At 38.3% G+C, this 24,247-nt stretch overlaps 1 protein-coding gene across 13 annotated transcripts in view; it reads left to right on the forward strand.

Moving 5' to 3' along the window:
• The window catches only part of PTPRD (protein tyrosine phosphatase receptor type D), a 2,538,842-nt gene that overhangs the window by 2,180,758 nt on the left and 333,837 nt on the right, over positions 1–24,247 (forward strand). For all 13 annotated transcript variants that reach the window (XM_061425298.1, XM_061425300.1, XM_061425301.1 and 10 more), the window contains exons 12-13: positions 6,238–6,383; positions 9,847–9,988. In XM_061425298.1, the coding sequence (XP_061281282.1) occupies positions 6,238–6,383; positions 9,847–9,988 (288 nt within the window). The remainder of the gene's footprint in view (positions 1–6,237; positions 6,384–9,846; positions 9,989–24,247) is intronic.

Consider the following 24,247-nt stretch of genomic DNA (forward strand, 5'->3'; position numbering starts at 1 on the left):
TTTCTTCCATAGTCCTATAAGATTATACCATTACTCTTAATTTATAGAATAATAGAAAGCGTTATAGTAATACATATATTTAGAAAGAAAAAAAATGAAAGTGAAAGTCGCTCTGTCGTGTCCAGCTCTTTGTGACCCCATGGACTATACAGTCCATTGGATTCTCCAGGCAAGAAAACTGGAGTGGGTAGAGCCTATCCCTTCTCCAGGGGGTCTTCCCAACCCAGGGATAGAACCCAGGTCTCTTGCATTTCACTGATGACTCAAAGATAGTCTTTGAAGTCCATCCTGGCCATGGATGTCAGAGGTGACCCTATTCAGATTCCCTTTGATAAAATAGATGTTCCCAGAGATCTGCTTGTAGAAGAACATTTGCTATAGAAACCAGTTCAGCCTGGTGTCTTGTGCCAGGATTCTGGCTCTCTAAAGAGTTATGCATCAACTTTGGGACCTTCCCTCTCTTCCCTTGTCATGAGCCTCTGCAGTTGTACTGCTATGTTGGCCGTATTTCCTATCTACTCCAATGAGTAGTGACAGAAAATCCATCATCCACACAGACTTTGGCCATTTTGTATGTTTGGGTCAGTGATGGTAGAGTGTATTATGGCTGGTCAGGAATGTAAACCCTATGAGAATGGTTCTTCTCCCCCTAAACCTTCAGACCCGGCCATGGCTCTTAACATCATCCCAGATTCACCTCCTGTGCTTTGCATTTCTCACTCACATCTGGATCTCCCTTCCTGAGCTTCCTCTCAGAGCTCTCAGCCTTATTCTTCCAGAGAAAGAAAGAACAGAGATGAGGTCAGCTGACAGGCTCATAAATTCTACAGACAACTTTTAGGGAGGAAGTGGATTCCTAGAGACAGGACTGCCTATTTATTTTAACTAAACATTTCCTCATCCTCTCCCTCAGTATCATTTAATAACATTATTAACCTTCCCCTTTCAAGATTTTAAGTACATTATTATGACAAATGGGCCTTTAAAGACAAAACTTTTTAAGGAAATGTTAATCAGCTGAAGGAAACAAAGCCAATTAGTTACATGCTGTTACTTTTGTTTCCCATGCGACAGACATATTTCTTTGATGTCTGCAGAAGTGGCTTATTCATTAGAATTAAATTAGACAAATGGTACCATTGGCTCATGTCTTCAATTTTGTAGCACGTGGCCCTTTGCAAGGGCCTGCTTTAGAGATGATTCTCAGTTTGCCAATCAAGTTACCACAGATCTGAGTCATTTTCTTAACCTTTAAGAATTTTTCATAAATCCTTTCCTTCCATGGATGTTGCTAGGGGATTTCAATGGTTCTCCCCAGCTAATATCTAGCTCTGTATAACATAACGTACTAAAGGGAGGTTTTGTCCTCAATAGTGCAGTTTGTTTAGGATGGTCAAAGGCAATTTGCTGGTTTTGGTAGGATCTCCTGAATTTAAACACCTTAAGTGTTCTTTGAGCTTATCGTCTTGTCTTCAGAAAGCCTAACCACTGTAGACCTGATAGAGCATCAGCATGTCACAATAATTGCATTAAGGGCGCTGTGCATTGCTTGTACTGTAAAGCAGTCTAACCTCTTGAAGAAAAAAAGCAGCAGCCTGTGGCTCATCTCGAGCTGTGTAGGAAATAAAAATCTACTGGAATCCTGGAGCTCCTGTCTGTTCTGTGAATGCATCCCGGGAATGCAGTCTTTGAACAACACGTGGGCATGGCAGACATGTTCTAGAATATCCACCATGCCTCTGGTCTGACTCATATGCATGTTTGGCTTGTCTATTTTCCATTTAGAAAATAAACTTTCTGGGTCTAACAGTAATTTGACCTCTGCTTGGCATTAGTTTAATAAAAGGTCATAATACTCCTCACTTGTCAGAACCATCTTGAGCAGACATGCACAGTGCTGGCAGCTCTAAGTGGATAGCCATGGCAGTTAGCTACAAAAATGGAAGAGTGCCTATCTGAATATCAGAAACTGTAAAATTTAATATCTTTCTCATTGTCTTATAGACTTCCCTGGTGGCTCAGACGGTAAAACGTCTGTCTACAATGCGGGAGACCTGGGTTTGGTCCCTGGGTCGGGAACATCCCCTGGAGAAGGAAATGGCAATCCACTCCAGTACTATTGCCTGGAAAATCCCATGGACAGAGGAGCCTGGTAGGCTACAGTCCATGGGGTCGCAGAGTCAGACACGACTGAGCGAATTTCCTTTCCTTTCCTTTCACTGTCTTTACACTCCTGATATTTCTCTTTGTCTTAAACCAACTATAGCATTTGTGGTTGTATTTCATGGGATAATCGTTTGGACTTTCATTGTTCAGACCTGAGGCTGACCTATTGTGTGACTTTGCAGTGGAATTCTTTGTTTTGTTCTTTTACTTGGGTTCTCTTTTATTTCTTCCCACCTTCGGAGGATTTAAGTCGGAGCATGACTTAAATTTGAGTATATCCATGACAAAAGAAGCCAGAAGATACATTTAGTTTCTTCTATTAAGCAGAGATACAGAGAAGGGGGAGTAGGTGCTTTGTGTTGTTAAATTCCTCTGGGAATAAAGATTTTTTCTTGCCTCCAGTGTTTGCTACAGTTATCTTTACTCTTCTTTCTTTCTCACCTCTTACCTTTTGGCCATCTGCCTAACATTGACAGTGTCACTGTTATAGGCTGACCAACCAAGATTATTAGCATCCTAGGATGCTACAGACATGCTTACTGAAAGGATTTACTATATTATCTAGAATCTTAACTTTGTATCATAGAGTAATGGTATTTATCCATTCTGTGGTTTGGATTTGGTGGACAAATGTAGAAAAATTGACATCAGATCCCAGAGAAAGTGATGATTTTCTTGTCTATGAAAACTAATATTTCTATATTTAGAAAAAAAAATTGAAATAAAAATTCTGTGTGCAAATGCTTGATATGCCTTTTTAAAAACACAGTGTTTTCAACTTCATTTCTTGTGTTTGTTTTTAAAGAGTGAATTTAAGGGCTGTTTTTTGAAGAATGCTGCGTCACTACAGTTGTAGGTAGTGGGATATAGGGAAACAGTCCCAGATTTGAAACATATTCTGTTCCCCCCCCCCCAAAAATGTTCACAACTCATTAGGTTAACTCTACTGACATCAACTTTTGAAATAAAATTCTTACAGGATTCTACTTAGTACCTTGTAATGACCTATATGGGAAAAGAATGTAAAAAAGAGTAGTTATATGTATATGAACTGAATCACATTGCTATACCCCTGAAACTAGTACATTATAAATCAACTATGCTCCAATAAAAATTTTAAAAAAATTATCAATTAAATTTAAAAATAAATAAAATGCTTATAGTAGCATCCAGTGATCATATCTTTGGTAGATTCTTAAGCTTCTCAGTGTTTGCCTGAGAACTGTAAGGTATGACCAGAAAATGAAAAACACATCTGAACATTCTTTTTGAGAAAATGGTAACTTGCCTCCTTTGCTTTCCATTTAGAAGACTTATAAGTTTTATAGAAATTTGGCTCATTATCTAGGAAGCACTGTACTGAATAATTTGTTGTTATTTAGTCGCTAATATCTGACTCTTGTGAGCCAATGGACTGTAGCCCTCCAGGCTCCTCTGTCCATGGGGATTCTCCAGGCAAGAATACTGGAGTGGGTTGCCATTTCCCTCTCCAGGGTATCTTCCTGACCCAGGGATCGAACCCACATCTCCTGCACTGGCAGGCAGAATATTACCTCTTTGTAGATTTTCATAATTTCCAAATTAGGATGAAAACTAGGATACTATCCCTTTAAAAAAAAAATCCCAGTGCAGGAAAAATGGCATCCTACCATCTTTATTTATTCACTTTCTGATTATTTCAATGTATGCAACATTGTATACAACAACCCTCTGCCCAGCCCATACATTCTTACAAGAGATTTCAACTTAAATGGGAGATTGGGTTATTAAAATTGGTTTTCCAATTTTTAAGCTATGGAGTTTGAAAAATAAAGTACCTAAAAATGATACTGTTTTATCACTTAATATAGCAATGCAATATGTTTTTTTCAGGGAAAACTCCCTAGGAATTTCAATTCCATAGTTGTAATTTCCATATTATATGCTGACAAGCATGTGGTTATTATCCATTTACATTGTTTGGAACAGCAGAATGAAAACCATAAAAGTTTAATAACTTTTTTCTTCGTGACAGACAGTTGACATCAGTATACTGTATTTTTTGTTCCTCTCACTGTTAGTCAATTTGAAATCACCGTAAACATTACTCGCAGTTCTGGTAATCATCTAGTTTGTATAGCTACCCTGAGATGCTACTGGATGTGATATCTAGCAGCATTGTCAGAGTTCGCTTTCATTCCTAGGGTTTCTGAACAAATGGGGGCCTGGTTTTCACCAGAGCTACTATCATCAAGTTGAATTTGCTGATGAAGTGGAGATCCATGTTCCTTTATCAGCATTGCAAATACACCACGCCCATCACTTCTCCATTCTTTGCCTCATTGTGGAAGTTAATACCTTAAACCTTAAAGGGATCTCTGCAAAATGATTGCTTTCACACTTCATATTTTTATAGTTAAGTAAGAGGAAAGTTTTGCATCTCAACATGATGCGTGTGTGTGTGTGTGCGCGCGTGCGTGTGCGCGCGCCTGAGCACGCTGGGTTACTTCAGTTATATCTGACTCTTTGCGACCCTGTGAACTGTAGCCCACTGGAGCTGAGAGGGCAATCTGGCTTCCCTGACTCAAGGAAAACTGAGATGAGGGTCAGGACACACATCATTGGGCCAGCAGGAGCATCACATGGGAAACATGAAAACGGCAGAGAAAATAGTGGTGATGAGCAAACAGTGATGGACTTTGCTATCTTCCTCTTTCTCAAAATCTAAGGAGAGTTTTCAAAATAAGCATTAGCTATGGTTACTTAAAACCTTACCTCAATGACGTACAGGTGGACTATGACCAGAGAGAAGAGAAAATTCTTCTTTTCTTTGATCATAGGGATAATAAAATAGAAAATAAAATAGTGAGGTAAAATGTTTTTGAGTTAAAAAAATGTCCAACTATAACATAATTGTAAAAACTCAAGGATGCAAGAAAAATGTGAAGAGGAGGAAAAATAATTAGAACAGCTCTCCCCAGCCACCATTGTTAATATTTTAGCATATTTTGTGCCATCTCTTTTGGGGTGCGTTTTTCTTTACCTGCTATCCCTCATGTGTAATTTTGTGTGGTGCTTTTCTGGCTTACCATTGAATCATAAGTACTTCTCATGGCATGTTTATAAATATAACGTTTACTATTTGATGATTATGCCATAGCTGATCTATTGATCCCTATAAATACCCAAATTGACATTTGTATATTTATAATCTTTGTAAATAAAATATATGGTGAATATTTAGTCCATAAGCATTTATCTACATTTTATATAATTCTCATTTAATGAATTTCTAGACCTGGAAATATAAGATGGATAACAAGCAGATTTTAAGAAGGAAAGTAAATATTAGGAACATTTAAAGGAGATGGAGGGCAATTCAAAAACCTCACACTTTTAGCCTTTTGTCCTAGAGTCTTGAAGTGTACATTTTTCTTTATAGAAATTATTTTCCTTGCTATGACTTTGGAGACTTCTTGACTCATCTTTTTATGCAAATTGTGGAGTTAAGTTTCAAGTAAGACAGCACACCATATCTGGGTTAGAGTCACTGTACCATTTTCTCCTATTTCTGTTTCTTGCTAAACCTTCTAACTCAGGGCTGTATTTCCAGTCTCTTTAAAATTTCCTAGAATTTCTCTTAAATGTCACTTATTTTAATAGCTTAGCAGTGTTTGCTGCTTTCTGGCAGCGTCCTGATAGCGGCATCAAAGCAAAGAGCTAAAATTTTACTCACTTTGATTGATGAGCTCATTTTGTTACAGAGGACAAATTGGATTTTTTTAATACTGGTAATAAAAATTAATGCGTGATGTTGCTTTTTGAATGTTATTGGATCTCTGCCTTAATACGGGTTTCAGCATTAAAAGTGCTAACAGATAACTTGACCGGAAAGTTACCTCCTTCCCCTTTTATCTACCCTCAAATTAAAAGGTGCTTTCCTGATTTTGTCATCCCGGTATATTTATATGTGTATTCTATCTCTATTGACTGAAATAGGGTTGAGGGCTGTGGAGAGAGCACTGCGGTGAGATAATAATCTGTGTTTCAATTTTCCATCTAATTATGATGTCTATTTCTTTTTTATTTTAGCACCTCCAAGATTTACGCGAACTCCTGTTGACCAGACAGGGGTCTCTGGCGGAGTTGCCTCCTTCATTTGCCAAGCTACAGGAGACCCAAGACCTAAAATTGTCTGGAACAAAAAAGGAAAGAAAGTCAGCAATCAGAGATTTGAGGTATTAGGTCCATTGTTCTGTTTCTCTGGGGGAAGAAGGTATCTGCTGGAGTTTTGGTTTGTATGTTACTTGTTTTACTGATACAAGGTGTTATAATCACTGAGATGTGTCATTCGTTATGTTGTTTGGGATGGAAAAGTTCACTCTAAATGGCTCTGACTTTTTCAAAAAGAGAATTTGAGGGTTCATAAGACTGACTGTTGTCCTACTTGTATCAGGGCTCAAATAGTGTCCTTAGCATCCATCTGTAACCTCATTTTCAGACTGCTTCCCCTTAAGATGGCAAGATGCAGTCTCCCATCCTCCCACATCCAAGACTAGAGGATGAGTGTGAATTTCCTCTGCTATTGGATCTTTCTGAGTTACATGTTCATCCCAGAACCATTCCTTATGAACAGCTGGATGGTACAGGCTGACTAAGTTAATCAGAATCTACCTCTGTTTCTGGCAATGAAGTCAGTTCCATTCAACCCTGTGGTTTGAAATGAAGGAGCAGTGTTTTCCTAAAGGGAATTCAAGTTCCTGTAATCTGGAAGGAGAATGGATACTGGGCAGCAAGTTTAGTTATCCACTAAACTTCACACCTGTGTTTTAAAAGTAGCATGGACTAGAATGAGAACTTTTGCTCCAGTGTGTTTGTATAAAGAACTGCTCAGGAAGAAACATACTCAAACAGGTGGATAGTTGATAAACCTGTTGAAGAAATCAGTTGCATTTACTCAAGAAAGCTCAGTGCACTGAAGATGGTAAAACATACATCAGATATTGTTTCTGGGGGGTGTTTTGAAGGAGCCTTATGATGTATAAAGTTACTCATTCTGGAGGACTAAAATAGGTGATAAGCTGCACAGAAGAAAATTAGAAGAAGCCTGCAACCTCATGCTTGTAATTTATAGACTGGTTCTTACAGGGTACTGGAACCTCCAGCTAATACTTAATATAGCACTCAGTTCCTCCTACCTGAGTTTCTGGTCTACTTCATAGCCTAATTTACATTTTGGCAAATTAAAGTTATTCCCAGTTAAAAGAAATATAGCAGCTACAAAACTCAGAACATTGAGATTTTACTCATTTTTCAACAGTTTTCACAGAGAAATAAATGGACCAAATGCATAAAGGGCCTAATTAATTACACTGGTAAAACTGAAATCTGGACTGTAATTTATAAATGATAAATTTAAAATTGTGTTTGTTTGAAGATCAAATATTTATAATGATTTAAACATAAAAGAATATCTTAATCTTTAAGAAACATTTCTTACATCAGATAGAAAAAGATGTATATGTATGTAACTTCTGGTGCACATAGACTTTTTAGTTTAAATTAAATTGAACTTTTTTGTCAAAGAGAATTTTGACATCAGGCTTGCTAGTAATGATGACTTCTTGACAAACTCTTGTAGTAAAGATTAAGTTATAATAGTAAACATTTCAATGCACGAATTCTGCTCAGTACATAAGTCCTAATGAGCATCATATAAACACATCCAGAAAAAGTTAATCGTTTTAACACAAAGCAGATACATCAAATAACATCGAGTCTTGGGCTGTGAGTCTTTAGTATCTGTAACAGTATATTGTATTTTTTGGTTTCACTGGTTTCTAAAGCCAGTGAGAGTGTGAGTGGGACTGATTTTGTTAGCTCTTCCGTCTCCACTGGCAAATCTAGCATCTGGCCTGGAGATGCTATAATCAATACCAGGTGTTAAACAGGATTTTCAAATTGGAAATGACAACATTAGCACCTAATGGGGTGCTAATATGGGGTATACAGTTCGTTTGTTGAACTATTCAGGCCTAAGCCTAGGAAATAATTCTGAAATGTAATTATACAATGACAGGTAACAATGAATCAAAAGTTATTAAGAGATTAGATACTCAGTTCTCATCACAAGGAGAAAAAAAATTATTTTCTTATATCTATATGAGATGATGGATGTTAACTAAACCTATTATAGTAATCATATCACCATATATGTAAATCAAACTTTCATTCTATACACCTTAAACGTTATGCAGTGATGTATGGCAGATATTTCTCAATAAGACCAAAAAAACCAAATTGAAATTAGTATTAAAAATGTTTAAACCCTTCTCTACATTAAGCCAAGGGAGTTCTCTCACTACACACACACACACACACACACACACACACGTATATATTAAATTATGGCATATTTGACAAAAAATTCAGTCTCAAAGTAACTTTGGAACTTTATTCTCCCAAGATGCATAGTAGATTCATTCTAAAATGTGTGATATTTTTAATAAAGTTGAAACTAAATTCTGGTACATTGCGAAGTGGGACATTTGGCTATCTCTGTGAATTTAGAACATAAATGGAATGTGAAAAGGACTTGAAATGGATATATTTTAAAAACTTTCAATCCCTTTTTCCCCATATGTTGACACTTATACACAAAATCTGGGACTGAGCATCTTGTAAATATATTTACAAGGCATTCTTTATTCACAGTTTAAGCACATGGATGTATTATTCATAGGGAAATGGAAAAAAAATACAGAATCTCAGTGAACAGATGAAAAAAAAAAAAACCCATCATAGTTATAGAAAAGTATAGGACTATAGTTTTGTGCACATATTTATCAATATCTTCATATTATCATGTAATTATCAATATCATCATCATATCGTCAATATCAATGTCATCATCATTTTTAAAAAGTACTACTTGAATTTGGTGACAAATACCTAAGATTTCGTAGCTGTTTCAGAGTACAGTCCATAATGATAGTGAATTCAGGCTTACTGTTTAGAACATTAATTTTCTGCTTGCTGAAGCAAGCCTCCATTTTGCAGCAAGAATGCCCTAAAAATGCAGGAAATGCTAAGCTAGAACAAATACTGGAATGATTTATTGCAAAATTAATGCATGCCATCAGTCTCTTGGGCTATGAAAGACATCTCATTGGCTGCCTAAGTACTAGATTTATGCAGTTTCTCTTCATGGTTCACTCATCTATACAATTTAGGATGAGATATTTTAAAGCAGAATAGCTATCAGTAGTGGTATACATTATCTCTTCACCTTATATTTCAGTTACTAAACGGATCCGTATGTGCATTTGTACTATCAAAGACAGAATAATTTAAGAAGTTTACCCATCACAGCAGCACGTTTCTTGCAAAATTAATACCAGGATCACAATGCCCTAGATAACACATACTGGAATATTTTCATGAGTAAACCCTGGATGGTTTTCTGTAGTGACAAGAAATTTACATTTTTTGCATATGTAGTTTCATGTCTTTTCATTGTTCAGTACAGGATTCATTACATGAGACCAATTATTCTGTTTCATCACTGTATCAAAATGTAGTCACAAAATGCTTCTGAGTTTACTGTGAGCCTAGTGGCTGGTCCACCACCGCATTAGGAGGTTTAGCTGAAAGGTAGATGATAGTGACAACACCTGTGACAGCTCTTGTTTCCTCTAATAGGTAATAGAGTTTGACGATGGATCTGGATCAGTTCTCAGAATACAGCCCTTACGGACTCCACGTGATGAGGCCATTTATGAATGTGTGGCCTCGAATAACGTGGGAGAAATAAGTGTGTCCACCAGACTCACAGTTTTACGTGGTAAGTATTAAAGTACAAGGCTGCTGCTTGTGTCACTGTTCAAATTCTGTACCCCAAGTATTCTTTTGTAGGATCATTGAAAAGACTAGCGTTGTCATGACACTTAATTGGGAAATATATTGAAGTCAAATACTTGTTAGGGTCAAACTTTAAATAGATAGTCAGTGCTTTCTCTCATAAGACTTAAAAACTGCTAGTCAGGGACAGAAAAAAAATTAAAGAAATATTGATTGCAAATGTCAGATACCATTTTGATTTTTGGTAAAGAATCTCAAAAGCAAGCAGGTTATGTTACTCTTTTGCATGTTAACTTCACTCCTGTGTGGATTTTTCATATATAGGTCAGCAACTACTTTTGCAAATTACCAAAACTGACATTGATGCTTGTAAAGTTAAAGGCATATCTTCTACCTAAAGATGATTAGTTATTAATGGAAAGAATCATGAATGACAAATATACCTTTTTTATGTCAAAAAACTAGTTTTCTTCATGATTTTATATTTCTTGAACAAATATCTGTTGGTGCAAAGGGATTGGAAACAGTGAATATGCCTTCTGTGTTTCCGGCTATGTGGCTTATGCAGTTTGTCCAAAGCATGAGATGATTGGCCAGCTCTTTAGTGTGGTGTGTCTGCTTTCAAGACTTCCTTTAGAATGACAGTGGAAAAGAAGAAAGGCCAGTGATGAATAATATTCTGTTGTATAAAACACATACAGTTTGCTCTTCTGCGTAGAGATAAGGACATAGCCTAACTGGGTTTCAGCCATAGTTGATATTTCTGGGTGAACTCTACTGTGCCTTTGTTTCTTCCTTCCTCATACAAACCTGCATTTGTTCATTTGTTTCCTTTGTATTGCTTTGAAATTCACTTTGCGTAATTCCACAATTTAGGAGAAGAGTCTTCAGATGAGAATTAGAAAGAACAGACCATAATTAAATAATCTTAGAGAAACATATATAAAGAACATTTCTCCTCCGTTCTGTCTCCCCCAGCTTTGAGGGATGTATTTTCTTTGTATGTTTAATAAAACCGAAAACATTTCCTTTAAGATCTACTTAGTACCAGAATTAATCAATCTGAGAAGCCTAGAAAAGATTTATGTATACATCCTAAAATATGTTTTAAGTAATAGAAATGTCTTACTAAGTCTTAGGGGAAATATTGACCAAGTAGATAAAGATCTTTGAATTTTGTATAACAGAATGCTGCTTAAAAACAAGCAAGTCAGGTGTGAGGTACATTTCTTGTCATTATGACAAGCTATGTTCAATATAGAATGTTCTCTGTCCCTCTATAACCGCACAGAGATGTTGATAAAATATTTGAAAATAAAATTAAATGCATGGTTAGGCTTATAAACAAGAAAGGTATTTCCAGGTACTGAAAACAAAGAGAGAACCTCCAGATAAAAGACAATTTGTAATCTTATAAACCAAGATAATAGCCAAATGGACTATATGATACCGGGCTGGTGATTTAACTCTCCCATATGACACAGCTCTATATTAAATAGGATGGTGGGAAGAAGAGCTAGATCAGCTTTCTGTATAAGATAAGAATTCTAGCACTATTTCTGTAGTACAGTACTTAGAACTCAGAAGCTAATGAAAAAGCTGGTTAGAAACAGTGAATCCCATGGAGTGTGGAGCAACAGCCACGTAAGGATCCACCCCATTAGAGATGCCGCCACAGTCCAGGACATACAACCCCAGATAAGGTCATTTATTCACAGATGAGCTCATTGGTATCCATTCTAATAAAACATGAATGCCAGTTTCAACACACGAGAGCCAGGAAGCCCAATTGGTGACAGTAGAAGTTATAGTCTGTGAAGTGTAGATAATTGAACTCTATGAATGGGTTGTAAAAGAAATGAATTTTAAATATTTGTAAGGGTAAAGAAGAGAGTAAAATCTGTTAGGTAAAATAAGACATTAGGGAAAAAAGAGCAGTTAGGAGAAGCTAGATTTTGGAGTTGAAAGGAATCTTGAAGACTATGTTTATATGTACTGTAATATGTACTAAAATATATGCATACGTGCACATGCTTGTGTATGTTCACATAAATTCAGATGAAAGGCCCAAAGACTGTTGAGTAATTTGGGAGGAATATTCATATGGGAAGCAAAACCAGATTGATTTCTTAGTCTTTAATAATGTTAATCTTCTCTTATTCACGTGGTTTATCACTAGTGCTATCATGTAGAAAACGTATTACGAAGATGCAATCAAGTAAAGTTTATTAGAAACTTTTTTGGATGTTTTCACCTTCCAAGTTTCCTGAACAAACCCCTTAAAAGGAAGCAATGAGAGTTGTTTGGTTTGACTTAATCTTTATGTGTTTGATGAAGACATTAATAAGAAATTGGAGGAAACTGTCACTTGACATAGACATGCACGTGGATTTATATTGTCCTTCCTTCCAGCTGATTAGGGTCCTCCCATCTCATCTGCTTTTATCCAGCTAGCTCCCCATAAAGCAAATACATTTGAAATAGCTTTCTATGTGACTATCTGTCATATATAAGTACATTTGTATGAAAATTTGTGATTCTAGTAAAGTATTTAAACCTTATTTTTTTAAGATTATTTTTAGCAATTTGGAAATGTTTCATGAGAAAAACTCAAAGATATTTTGGATAATGAAAAAGTAGTCTAAACATAACCTTAAAATAGAATATTTGCATGTATCCTTACAGGATGAAATAAGTGGGCTTGGGAAGTACCTTTGTTTCTTAGAGTTGTCTCTTTGTTTAAAATTTCTAAATAACTATTGATAATCTTATTAGTAATAGTCTTTAAAAATATTCCAGTTGGTAAACTGCATTTCTAGATTATGAACATTGTAAACAGTTAACTAGATGAACATGAGGAGTTTTACCCTATAGTTGATGGGCTCTATGCCCATTTTAAGTTCACTTTCCCTTGAAAATCACATTGGCAGGTACCCAAGCTCTCTGTTCTGCAGTGGGTAGAAACTGCTTTGCACTTTTTATCCATTGCCCCTTGTCTGATGCCCATTTTGTCCACATGGGTCATTTACTTTTTACCCACTTTGCTGACAGTGCCAAAAATGTGCCAGCTGTCGTGATGGGTTTTGTCTAAGTGGACTGGATGGAGAACACTAATTTATTTCACACAGGCCACTAGAGGACCTGATTAATTGGAGATTTAGTCATCTGACCTGTGCAACTAATGCAGAAGACACTGAAATAATACTCTGACCACTCGTGTGTATTGAAGGGAGTATTTCAGGGAAAACTTGCCCCGTGTAGCTCATTTCCAATTACCCTCATGCTGAAAAACTGTTTTCATAAGGAAGGATAACTTCAAACTCGGGCAGGACATGCCCCCCTGGAATGAGATGTTTGAGCAACTGCCATTTATATGGGTAGACTGCAGTTCATAGAAGAAGTAGTGAATGTGGTGTTTATAGACTCCAGGTCATTTATTGATTGATTTTGGTTGCCTTGCCTGTGGATACGTAGGCAAATGCCATCTCCCTAGTTCTATAGCACTGTAGGGGGCTGAGCATAGCTGTTGTACATGTTTCTATCCTATGCAGAACTTTAAGTGGAGGCCTCACATCTCACTGAGAGGTTATTAAGGGCTGAGCCTTGCCTAATGTGGGATTCTGCTGAGGACTTTGGATTTAATATTAGACTTCCAGTGAAGGGCAAAGATTAGGACCAGAGAAGGTGTTTTAAGAGGAGTGATTATCATCCAGATGGAATTGGTTCTTTTTGAATCTTTGGTTCACGGGCCACCATTTCTTCCTGACCAAAGATATCAAGGGGAAAGCTTGAAAATTTGGATAATGATAACCAGAGATGAAACTGTTCTCTCAGATACATCTTAACAGCCACTGTTCAGGGAAAATGAGTTATGACCATCCATAGACTTTTCTTTCCTGTAAGAATCCAGGATCATATGCCTGTTTTAGGCAAGTAGAAAGACATCAAGAATCCTTTTTCTCTTACTCACATAGCTCCCCTTCTCTAAGAGAAAGTTCTAGAAAAATTTAGTCAACTCTCTGTGACTAAATAACATGTTAGTTGAATTGAGATTTCTTTAAATGTAGTAATCAGAAAATGCACATTTTATCATCCAAACTTCATGTACTATGTCATTTTTCTAAATTTAGTGGACTACTTTCTGAGACTTACCCACTTTGAAATAGTACAGTTCAGTCCCTCAGTCGAGTCCAGCTCTTTGTGACCCCATGAATCACAGCACGCCAGGCCTCCCTGTCCATCACCAACTCCCAGAGTTCTCTCAGACTCACGTCCATCGAGTCAGTGATGCCATCCAGCCATCTCATCCTCTGTCATCCCCTTCTCCTGCCCCAATCCCTCCCAGCATCAGAGTCTTTTCCAATGAGTCTACTCTTCACATGAGGTGGCCAAAGTACTGGAGTTTCAGCTTTAGCATCAGTCCTTCCAAAGACATCCCAGGGCTGATCTCCTTCAGAATGGACTAGTTGGATCTCCTTGCAGTCCAAGGGACTCTCAAGAGTCTTCTCCAATACCACAGTTCAAAAGCATCAATTCTTCGGCCCTCAGCCTTCTTCGCAATCCAACACTCACATCCATACATGACCACTGGAAAAACCCTAGCTTTGACTAGACGGACCTTAGTTGGCAAAGTAATGTCTCTGCTTTTGAATATGCTGTCTAGGTTGGTCATAACTTTCCTTCCAAGGAGTAAGCGTCTTTTAATTTCATGGCTGCAGTCACCATCTGCAGTGATTTTGGAGCCCCAACAAATAAAGTCTGACACTGTTTCCAATGTTTCCCCATCTATTTCTCATGAAATGATGGGACCAGATGCCATGATCTTAGTTTTCTGAATATTGAGCTTTAAGCCAACTTTTTCACTCTCCTCTTTCACTTTCATCAAGAGGCTTTTGAGTTCCTCTTGACTTTCTGCCATAAGGGTGGTGTCATCTGCATATCTGAGGTTATTGGTATTTCTCCCAGCAATCTTGATTCCAGCTTGTGCTTCTTCCAGCCCAGTGTTTCTCATGATGTACTCTGCATATAAATTAAATAAGCAGGGTGACAATATACAGCCTTGACATACTCCTTTTCCTATTTGGAACCAGTCTGTTACTCCATGTCCAGTTCTAACTGTTGCTTCCTGACCTGCTTCTAAGTTTCTCAAGAGGTAGGTCAGGTGGTCTGGTACTCCCATCTCTTTCAGAATTTTCCACAGTTGATTGTGATCCACACAGTCAAAGGCTTTGGCATAGTCAATAATGCAGAAATAGATATTTTGCTGGAACTCTGTTGCTTTTTCCATGATCCAGCGGATGTTGGCAATTTGATCTCTGGTTCCTCTGCCTTTTCTAAAACCAGCTTGAACATCTGGAAGTTCACGGTTCACATATTGCTGAAGCCTGGCTTGGAGAATTTTGAGCATTACTTTACTAGTGTGTGAGATGAGTGCAATTGTGAGATAGTGTGAGCATTCTTTGGCATTGTGTTTCTTTGGGATTGGAATGAAAACTGACCTTTTCCAGTCCTGTGGCCACTGCTGAGTTTTCCAAATTTGCTGACATATTGAGTGCAGCACTTTCACAGCATCATCTTTCAGGATTTGAAATAGCTCAACTGGAATTCCATCACCTCCACTAGCTTTGTTCATAGTGATGCTTTCTAAGGCCCATTTGACTTCACATTCCAGGATGTCTGGCTCTAGGTCAGTGATCACACCATCGTGATTATCTGGGTCATGAAGATCTTTTTTGTACAGTTCTTCTGTGTATTCTTGCCACCTCTTCTTAATATCTTCTGCTTCTGTTAGGTCCATACCATTTCTGTCCTTTATTAGGCCCATCTTTGCATGAAATGTTCCCTTGATATCTCTAATTTTCTTGAAGAGATCTCTAGTCTTTCCCATTCTGTTGTTTTCCTCTATTTCTTTGCATTGATCACTGAAGAAGGCTTTCTTATCTCTTCTTGCTATTCTTTGGAACTCTGCATTCAGATGCTTATATCTTTCCTTTTATCCTTTGCTTTTCACTTCTCTTCTTTTCACAGCTATTTGTAAGGCCTCCCCAGACAGCCGTTTTGCTTTTTTGCATTTCTTTTCCATGGGGATGGTCTTGATCCCTATCTCCTGTACAATGTCACGAACCTCATTCCATAGTTCATCTGGCACTCTATCTATCAGATCTAGGCCCTTAAATCTATTTCTCACTTCCACTGTATAATCATAAGGGATTTGAATGGTCTAGTGGTTTTCCCTACTTTCTTCAATTTCAGTCTGAATTTGGTAATAAGGAGTTCATGATCTGAGCCACAGTCAGCTCCCAGTCTTATTTTTGCTGACTGTATAGAGCTTCTCCATCTTTGGCTGCAAAGAATATAATCAATCTCATTTCAGTGTTAACCATCTGGTGATGTCCATGTGTAGAGTCTTCTCTTGGGTTGTTGGAAGAGGGTGTTTGTTATGATCAGTGCATTTTCTTGGTAAAACTCCGTTAGTCTTTGCCCTGCTTCATTCTGTATTCCAAGGCCAAATTTGCTGTTACTCCAGGTGTTTCTTGACTTCCTACTTTTGCATTACAGTCCCCTATAATGAAAAGGACATTTTTTTTGGGTGTTAGTTCTGAAAGGTCTTGTAGGTCTTCATAGAACCGTTCAACTTCAGCTTCTTCAGTGTTACTGGTTGGGGCATAGACTTGGATTACTGTGATATTAAATGGTTTGCCTTGGAAATGAACAGAAATCATTCAGTTGTTTCTGAGATTGCATCCAAGTACTGCATTTCAGACTCTTTTGTTGACCATGATGGCTACTCCATTTCTTCTGAGGGATTCCTGCCCGCAGTAGTAGATATAATGGTCATCTGAGTTAAATTCACCCATTCCAGTCCATTTTAGTTTGCTGATTCCTAGAATGTCGACGTTCACTCTTGCCATCTCTTGTTTGACCACTTCCAATTTGCCTTGATTCATGGACCTGACATTCCAGGTTCCTATGCAGTATTGCTCTTTACAGCATCAGACCTTGCTTCTATCACCAGTCACATCCACAGCTGGGTATTGTTTTTGCTTTGACTCCATCCCTTCATTCTTTCTGGAGTTATTTTTCCACTGATCTCCAGTAGCATATCGGGCACCTACTGGCCTGGGAAGTTCCTCTTTCAGTATCTTATCATTTTGCCTTTTCATACTGTTCATGGGGTTCTCAAGGCAAGAATACTGAAGTGGTTTGCCATTCCCTTCTTCAGTGGACCACATTCTGTCAGCCTTCTCCACCATGACCTGCCCGTCTTGGGTTGCCCCACGGGCATGGCTTAGTTTCATTGAGTTAGACAAGGCTGTGGTCCTAGTGTGATTAGATTGACTAGTTTTCTGTGAGTGTGGTTTCAGTGTGTCTGCCCTCTATGCCCTCTTGCAACACCCACCGTCTTACTTGGGTTTCTCTCCTTGGATGTGGGGTATCTCTTCACAGCTGCTCCAGCAAAGTGCAGCCATTGCTCCTTACCTTTGACGAGGGGTATCTCCTCACCGCCGCCCCTCCTGACCTTGAACGTGGAATAGCTCCTCTAGGCCCTCCTGCGCTCTTGCAGCCACCTGTCCTTGGACGTGGAGTAGCTCCTCCTGGCCGCTGCCCCTGACCGCAGACGTGAGGTAGCCTCGGGCATGGGGTAGCTCTTCCCGGCCTCCGCCTCTGACCTCGGACGTGGGGTAACTCCTCTTTGCTGCTGCCCCTCGGGCACGGGGTCCTCCCGGTTTCTGCCCCATCCTCGACGTGGGGTAGCTCCTCTTGGCCACGCTAAGTGCGCCGGTCGCAGTACTGCTCCTCAAACCACCGCCAGCAGTACCGTAACCAAACAGCATGTGTGTGTGCTCAGTCACGTCCAACTCTGTGACCCCCCGTCTGTGGCCTGCCGGGCTTCTCTGCCCATGGGATTTCCCAGGCAAGAATACTGGAGTGGGTTGCCATTTCCCACTCCAGGGTATCTTCCCAACCCAAGGATTGATCCTGAGTCTCTTGCATCTCCTGCATTGGCAGGTGGATTTTTTACCCCTGCCCCACCTGGGAAGCCCCACAACACAACAGGGCATGATATACAAGATTGTCATTACTGGCTTATTCTGAGATCACACACTAAGTAAAATTATTGTCTACAAAAAGTTAGATGACAAAATATGAGACAATTGAGTTGCTTAGTTTTACAGACATTATTTATTAAGTGACACTTACATTTGAGGATCTACTCCACGTTAGTGCATCATAGTTTATGAATGATCACCATCAAGGCATAAGATAATACCCAAAGTCCCCAAGATCAGGTCTCAGATAATTTAGGTCCCAACTCTGGCTCTGTCCCTGAATTTCTGTGACATCTTGAGCAAACTTACTAACCTTCCTGTACTTGTGCTCATTTATTTATCTTGCTGTCATGTGCATGGAGAAGGCATTGAACTGGGGGTGTCTCAGATCTCTGCTCTCTGGCTTTCTGTGTTTCAGTCACATCCTTTTTTCAGCAAGTCAGTGCTTGCAAGATGGCAAAAATATGCTCCCTGAAGGTGACTGTTACTGATATAGTAAAACACACAGCTAGCATTTGGGTGAGACAGAAAAGGCATTTCATTGGGAAATGGAGAGAAATGTTTGCATAATATGTCTTTTTCAAAAAATGTAAGCCATTATAGCAGTTAAAAAAAAAAAAAAACAGCTTTACCATCTTTCAGGGAGAAGGCAGTCAACTCCCTCTGCCATTGTTATACTACCCTGTGATCAGAATTAGCATGTTCATTACAGTTTCATTTTATTAATGCCTCTTTTTGAAGATGAACACAGTTGTCCCTGCTGTGAAAATGGTACTTTGCCGTTTATGTTATAAAGTGGTCTCGGCTGGGGATCCAGGCTAGGAACATTAAAGAACAAAGCACAGCTGCTTGACTGTCACACAAAAAGATTTTTATGAAAGACTGAAACTAAAGGAAGGATGGCCAACACAGAACAAACTTGCTGACAATTATGGTACCAAGTGATTATTTGGAAAGGTTTATAAAATAGTCTTGTACTTGGAATAAATTGATACAACGCTATAAAGCCTTCTTGACTACTGCATTTCCTGGCTGAAAAGAGGTGCAGAGCCATATAAGTAAACAGAAACTTTTGACTTTCAGGAGGACTTCCAAATAACTCTTCTTTACGTATCAGTGTGGACGAAGGCAGGAACCCACATGAATGGTTCCGTGGAGACTCTAGGACCGAGAGACATTAAACCTGATAATATCTCTGAGAAAGTGCATGTGTGAGCTGAAGATATTCATGTTTCCTTGTGATCAGTCTTTTACAGATCTTCCTGTTGGAGACGCATATTGCTTCAGTTTAATCATTATCATTTGTTTTTCCCTGTCGGGCTTATGTCTTAAAAGGTCTCAGAGAGGATGGGTGCGCTGTGGGTTGTTGCATTTATGTGAGAGCACGTTTATACTTTTGGCTTCATATTACATTATTTAGGATAATTTAAAAATGAATATTGAGTCATATGAGCACTTACTGTTGATTGGTTGGTTGATGGAAATGTGGAAATGTCAAGTTGGAAGGGAGTTTGGTGAACCAAAGAGAATCACTTACGTTTGATGGAATAAATCAAGGTCTAGAGAGTTTGAAATTATTTTTCTCTTGGTCAGACAGCTAAGATTTCCTTTGGCTTTTACCCAGTCAGAAATGATCCCTGCTTTATTATGTTGTGACAGTGTATTCCAGCCCTTCAGATATTCCCTTTTGAGATACAAGAAGACAATTCACATTGTCCAGGAAGAACTGTGTTCTTCCAACTTACCAGTCACAGACAAGCAGATATGAGTGCAAATAGTGCGAAACATTCTATGGATGTGTGAAGTGGGGAAACTCCACTTTGATGATGCATCATAGGGAGGAGGTCTCTGAGCTGGGGCTTGAAACCTATGTATAGTTTTATCAGGCAGAGCTAGTATGAGAGGCTGTTAGGGATAAAGTTTCATGAGCATGCTTGCATACATAGGAAATTGCTAAATATTTGATGGTGGTTGTGGGTGGTATATTAGGGTTCTACAGAGAAACAGAGCCAATGTTAAGTGTATGCATATTTATACTTATTTTATTTATATACGTAAAGAGATTTATTATATTGCATTGGCTCATACTATTAAGGAGGCTGGAGAAGGAAATGCTAACCCACTTCAGAATTCTTGCCTGAAGAATCCCACAGAGGAGCCTGGCTGGGTACAGTCCACAAGGTCTCACAGAGTCGTATACAACTGAGCGACTAAACAACATCACGGAGGTTGACAACTCCTGAGGTCTGCAGGTTGAGTCAACAAGCTGGACGTCCTGGAAAGCTGATGGTATAGTTTGAATGCCCACAGACTTGTGACCCAGGAAGAGCTGATGTTTCCTATTTGAGACTGAAGGCAGGAATATGCCAGGATCCCAGTTTGAAGGTTGTTAGGTAGGAGGAATTCTCTTATGTGGGAGAGGGTCATTCTTCTTGTTCTGTTCAGATATTCAACTGATTGGGTGAGTGCCACTCACATTAGGGAAGCCAATCTGCTTTACTGGGTCTTTTGATTTAAATGTTAATCTTATCACAAAATACTCATATGATAACACCCAAAATAAGATTTAAAAAAATGTCTGGGCACCTTGTGGCCCAGTCAAGTTGATACATGAAATTAACCATCACAGGTCAGTATAAACAATAGTAGCTCAAAGTAGTGTAGAAGTTAAAAGGGCAGTAGTAGAAAAAAATGAGACTGGGACATACTTCATTGGCCAAAGAGATTAAGCTACAAAAGTGAGAAATCATGTCACTAAGTTAATGTAAGATCATCTCTACATGAGTTGAAATTTACAGAGGTTTACTAAAATACTTAAAGTAGCATACCAAACAATTCATGTTCCTTTATACACAATTGATGTTTAAATCAGTACTTTAAGTCTGAATATTTGGTTGTCTTTCACTGATAAAATTTGAACAATTTTTAAAAATTCAATTTTCTGGTTTTCAAAATTAGTTTTATTTTAAGCTACTAATTAAGATGTAGTTTTCAGAGTTGTGCATGCATAATTTATTGGGATTTAGGGCATAGATATACCAAATGCCTCATCTAGGATTTAATTATCAAAATCCTAATTATGTATCTCCTTAGAACAGCAAGTAGCTTATTTTATCTTATTAAAAAAAACAATGACTTGTGAATTAATGCCACATTAAACACAAATATGACATACATTCAAGTGTTCTTAATATATTTTATTAAAGATAGTAAGAAAATTTAAAGACTGTCTTATCTGTGATTTTTCTAAATGACCTTGTGTTTTAATTTATATCTCAAAATCTTCATGCTTTTATTTGTTAACTTTAACATTTATTCTTGATTTTTTGTGTTTATAGTTGTAATAAATATGCATATATTGTTTTCGCACAGTGGATTTTTTTTAAACTAATAGATTTTGACCACATTATTGCATATTAAATTTTTTTTCTCACATGCCTGATGATACGTGTGTGTTCAGGTAATAAAGTTTGCTCTCAGTTTGGCTTTTTCTAGAAGAGATCCTACATTTTTCAGAATGTAACACCAAAAGAATTTAAAAGAGTGAAATTGCATCATGAATGAGATAGACCAAATAAGTAAGACAGTTTTCAGATATTTTCTATACTTCTAAGTTGATATTAATACTTCTTTTTGTATATTTGTTTAATTCCATGGGCAACCACAGGTGGATCCTTTATCAGACAACTAGAATATTAAATATGGTAGAAAAGTATTAGCTCATAAAAACTTGACAGCTGTTAGTATATATGATTATTATTTATCAATACTTATACCTTGTATAGTTAAACTAATGACTCTGCTTGGGGAATACACACACACACACACACACACACTTATATATATATTGTGTGTGTATTCTATATATTGTATATATATTGTACATAGTATGTAATGTGGTGTGTGTCTGACCTATTTGCTTTGTAGCACTTTGCACCATATGGAATTATCTTCTTTGTTTCTTGAAACTTTCCTTTCATGTGCCCCTCTTCCCTTTGCATTGTAGCTCCATTATATTTTTCTCTGGCCTAGAAATGTTCCTAGCATTTACTGGGCATTCAACAAATATTTGTAGAATGAATGTATACTATAAAGAAGGATATATAAATATGGTTATATAAATACATGCAATGTAGTAAGACACCATTTGGGCAGGAATTAATTTCACTTTACATATAATGGACAAAAGTGATCATCATTTCATTAGTTATTATAAGATGGTGAGTGTGATTGAGAACCAGAAAACCAAGACAAATGGAGTAAACACTACAAAGAGAAAGAGTGAAATAGAGGGATTCACAATGAAAAGAGAATGCTCTTCATAGACTAGATAGACATGGGTTCGTATCAGTAGTCCACTGATTCTGACTGTATGAGGAGCTGACTCTAGAGCTCCTCATCTGTAGAGTGGAGTGATCCTAACTACCTTTAAGGGTTATTTTTAGAAATTAATCACAGATATGAGTAGAACATGTGGCACAGTGACTCAGATACAAAAATTGCTTCCTTCTCTGCTATCCCTCTGAAGCAAAACTCTTTGCTTTGGCCCTCTTATCCACTGCTGAATCCTCAGCATCTAGAATAGTCCCTGGCTACTTTGCCAACAAAGGTTCGTCTGGTCAAGGCTATGGTTTTTCCTGTGGTCATGTATGGATGTGAGAGTTGGACTGTGAAGAAGGCTGAGCGCTGAAGAATTGATGCTTTTGAACTGTGGTGTTGGAGAAGACTCTTGAGAGTCCCTTGGACTGCAAGGAGATCCAACCAGTCCATTCTGAAGGAGATCAGCCCTGGGATTTCTTGGGAAGGAATGATGCTAAAGCTGAAACTCCAGTACTTTGGCCACCTCATGCGAAGAGTTGACTCATTGGAAAAGACTCTGCTGCTGGGAGGGATTGGGGGCAGGAGGAGAAGGGGACGACCGAGGATGAGATGGCTGGATGGCATCACTGACTCGATGGACTTGAGTCTGAGTGAACTCCAGGAGTTGGTGATGGACAGGGAGGCTTGGCGTGCTGCGATTCATGGGGTCGCAAAGAGTCGGACATGACTGAGCAACTGATCTGATCTGATCTGATGATGACTGGAGAAGGAAATGTCACCCCACTCCAGTACTCTTGCCTGGAGAATCCCATGGACGGAGGAGCCTGGTAGGCTGCAGTCCATGGGATCGCGAAGAGTCGGACACAACTGAGCGACTTCACTTTCACTTTTCACTTTCCTGCATTGGAGAAGGAAATGGCAACCCACTCCAGTGTTCTTGCCTGGAGAATCCCAGGGACGGGGGAGCCTGGTAGGCTGCCATCTATGGGGTCACACAGAGTCGGACACGACTGAAGTGACTTAGTAGTAGTAGTAGTATGATGATGGCAGAGAGGATAGGGTCGACAATTCTGGAAATGAGGTTTTTGGTACCTTATAAAACATTGCTTAGCCCAAAGGCCTGAACATCAGCTTTCCACATGGAAATAAGCTACTATAAGACTCTGAAAAACATATATGCATTACCAAGTTATTTGGAACAACTGAAGATTGTGTATTGGTACAATGTTCTCTAATATGCAACACCTAAGAAATTGAACTTCTTTTTTTTTTCCCCTCATACATTTGTGCTTAATTTTGTGTTAACATCCTCATAGTCTTCAGAATTCTTGAACGTTGGGACCCAGCAGTCAATTGCTTGGACTACCTAGGTCAAACCAGAGTCATACTTGAAACAGGATTTCTGTTCTGTTACACCTGGATTATGGCAGGTCACAGAATAGACTAAAATTATTAATTTCTTAAACATCTATGAAAATGAAGCATCATTAGTTATACATTTTAGAAGCAAGAAAATCATACATCGTTTCAATATTTAAAGAGGTGATAGAAAATAACTTTTTCCCTTCTAATTTTTTTTGCTAATACCTTTTTTGTGAAAAGTGATAAAAGGTGTGGTTGCAGGCTCAGGTTCTACCAACAGACTTCTGAGTTCAGACCCTGACTCCACTATTTGCCCTGTGGTTTTGCTCACATTTTCTTAAGCTTCAGCTCCTTTGTCAAGTAGAGATAATAAGACCTAGTGCCTAAACTTGAGGGTAATTCTAGGAGATGATCCACATAAAGCTTTTAGCAAAGTGCCAGGTATTCAGTTAACGTAAGTCTCTGTGGAGGATATGATTCGTCTCACCAATGATTACTACTAGTAATGC

This window comes from Bos javanicus, chromosome 8 (genome assembly GCF_032452875.1).
Source record: "Bos javanicus breed banteng chromosome 8, ARS-OSU_banteng_1.0, whole genome shotgun sequence".
In the NCBI taxonomy this organism is placed as follows: domain Eukaryota; kingdom Metazoa; phylum Chordata; class Mammalia; order Artiodactyla; family Bovidae; genus Bos; species Bos javanicus.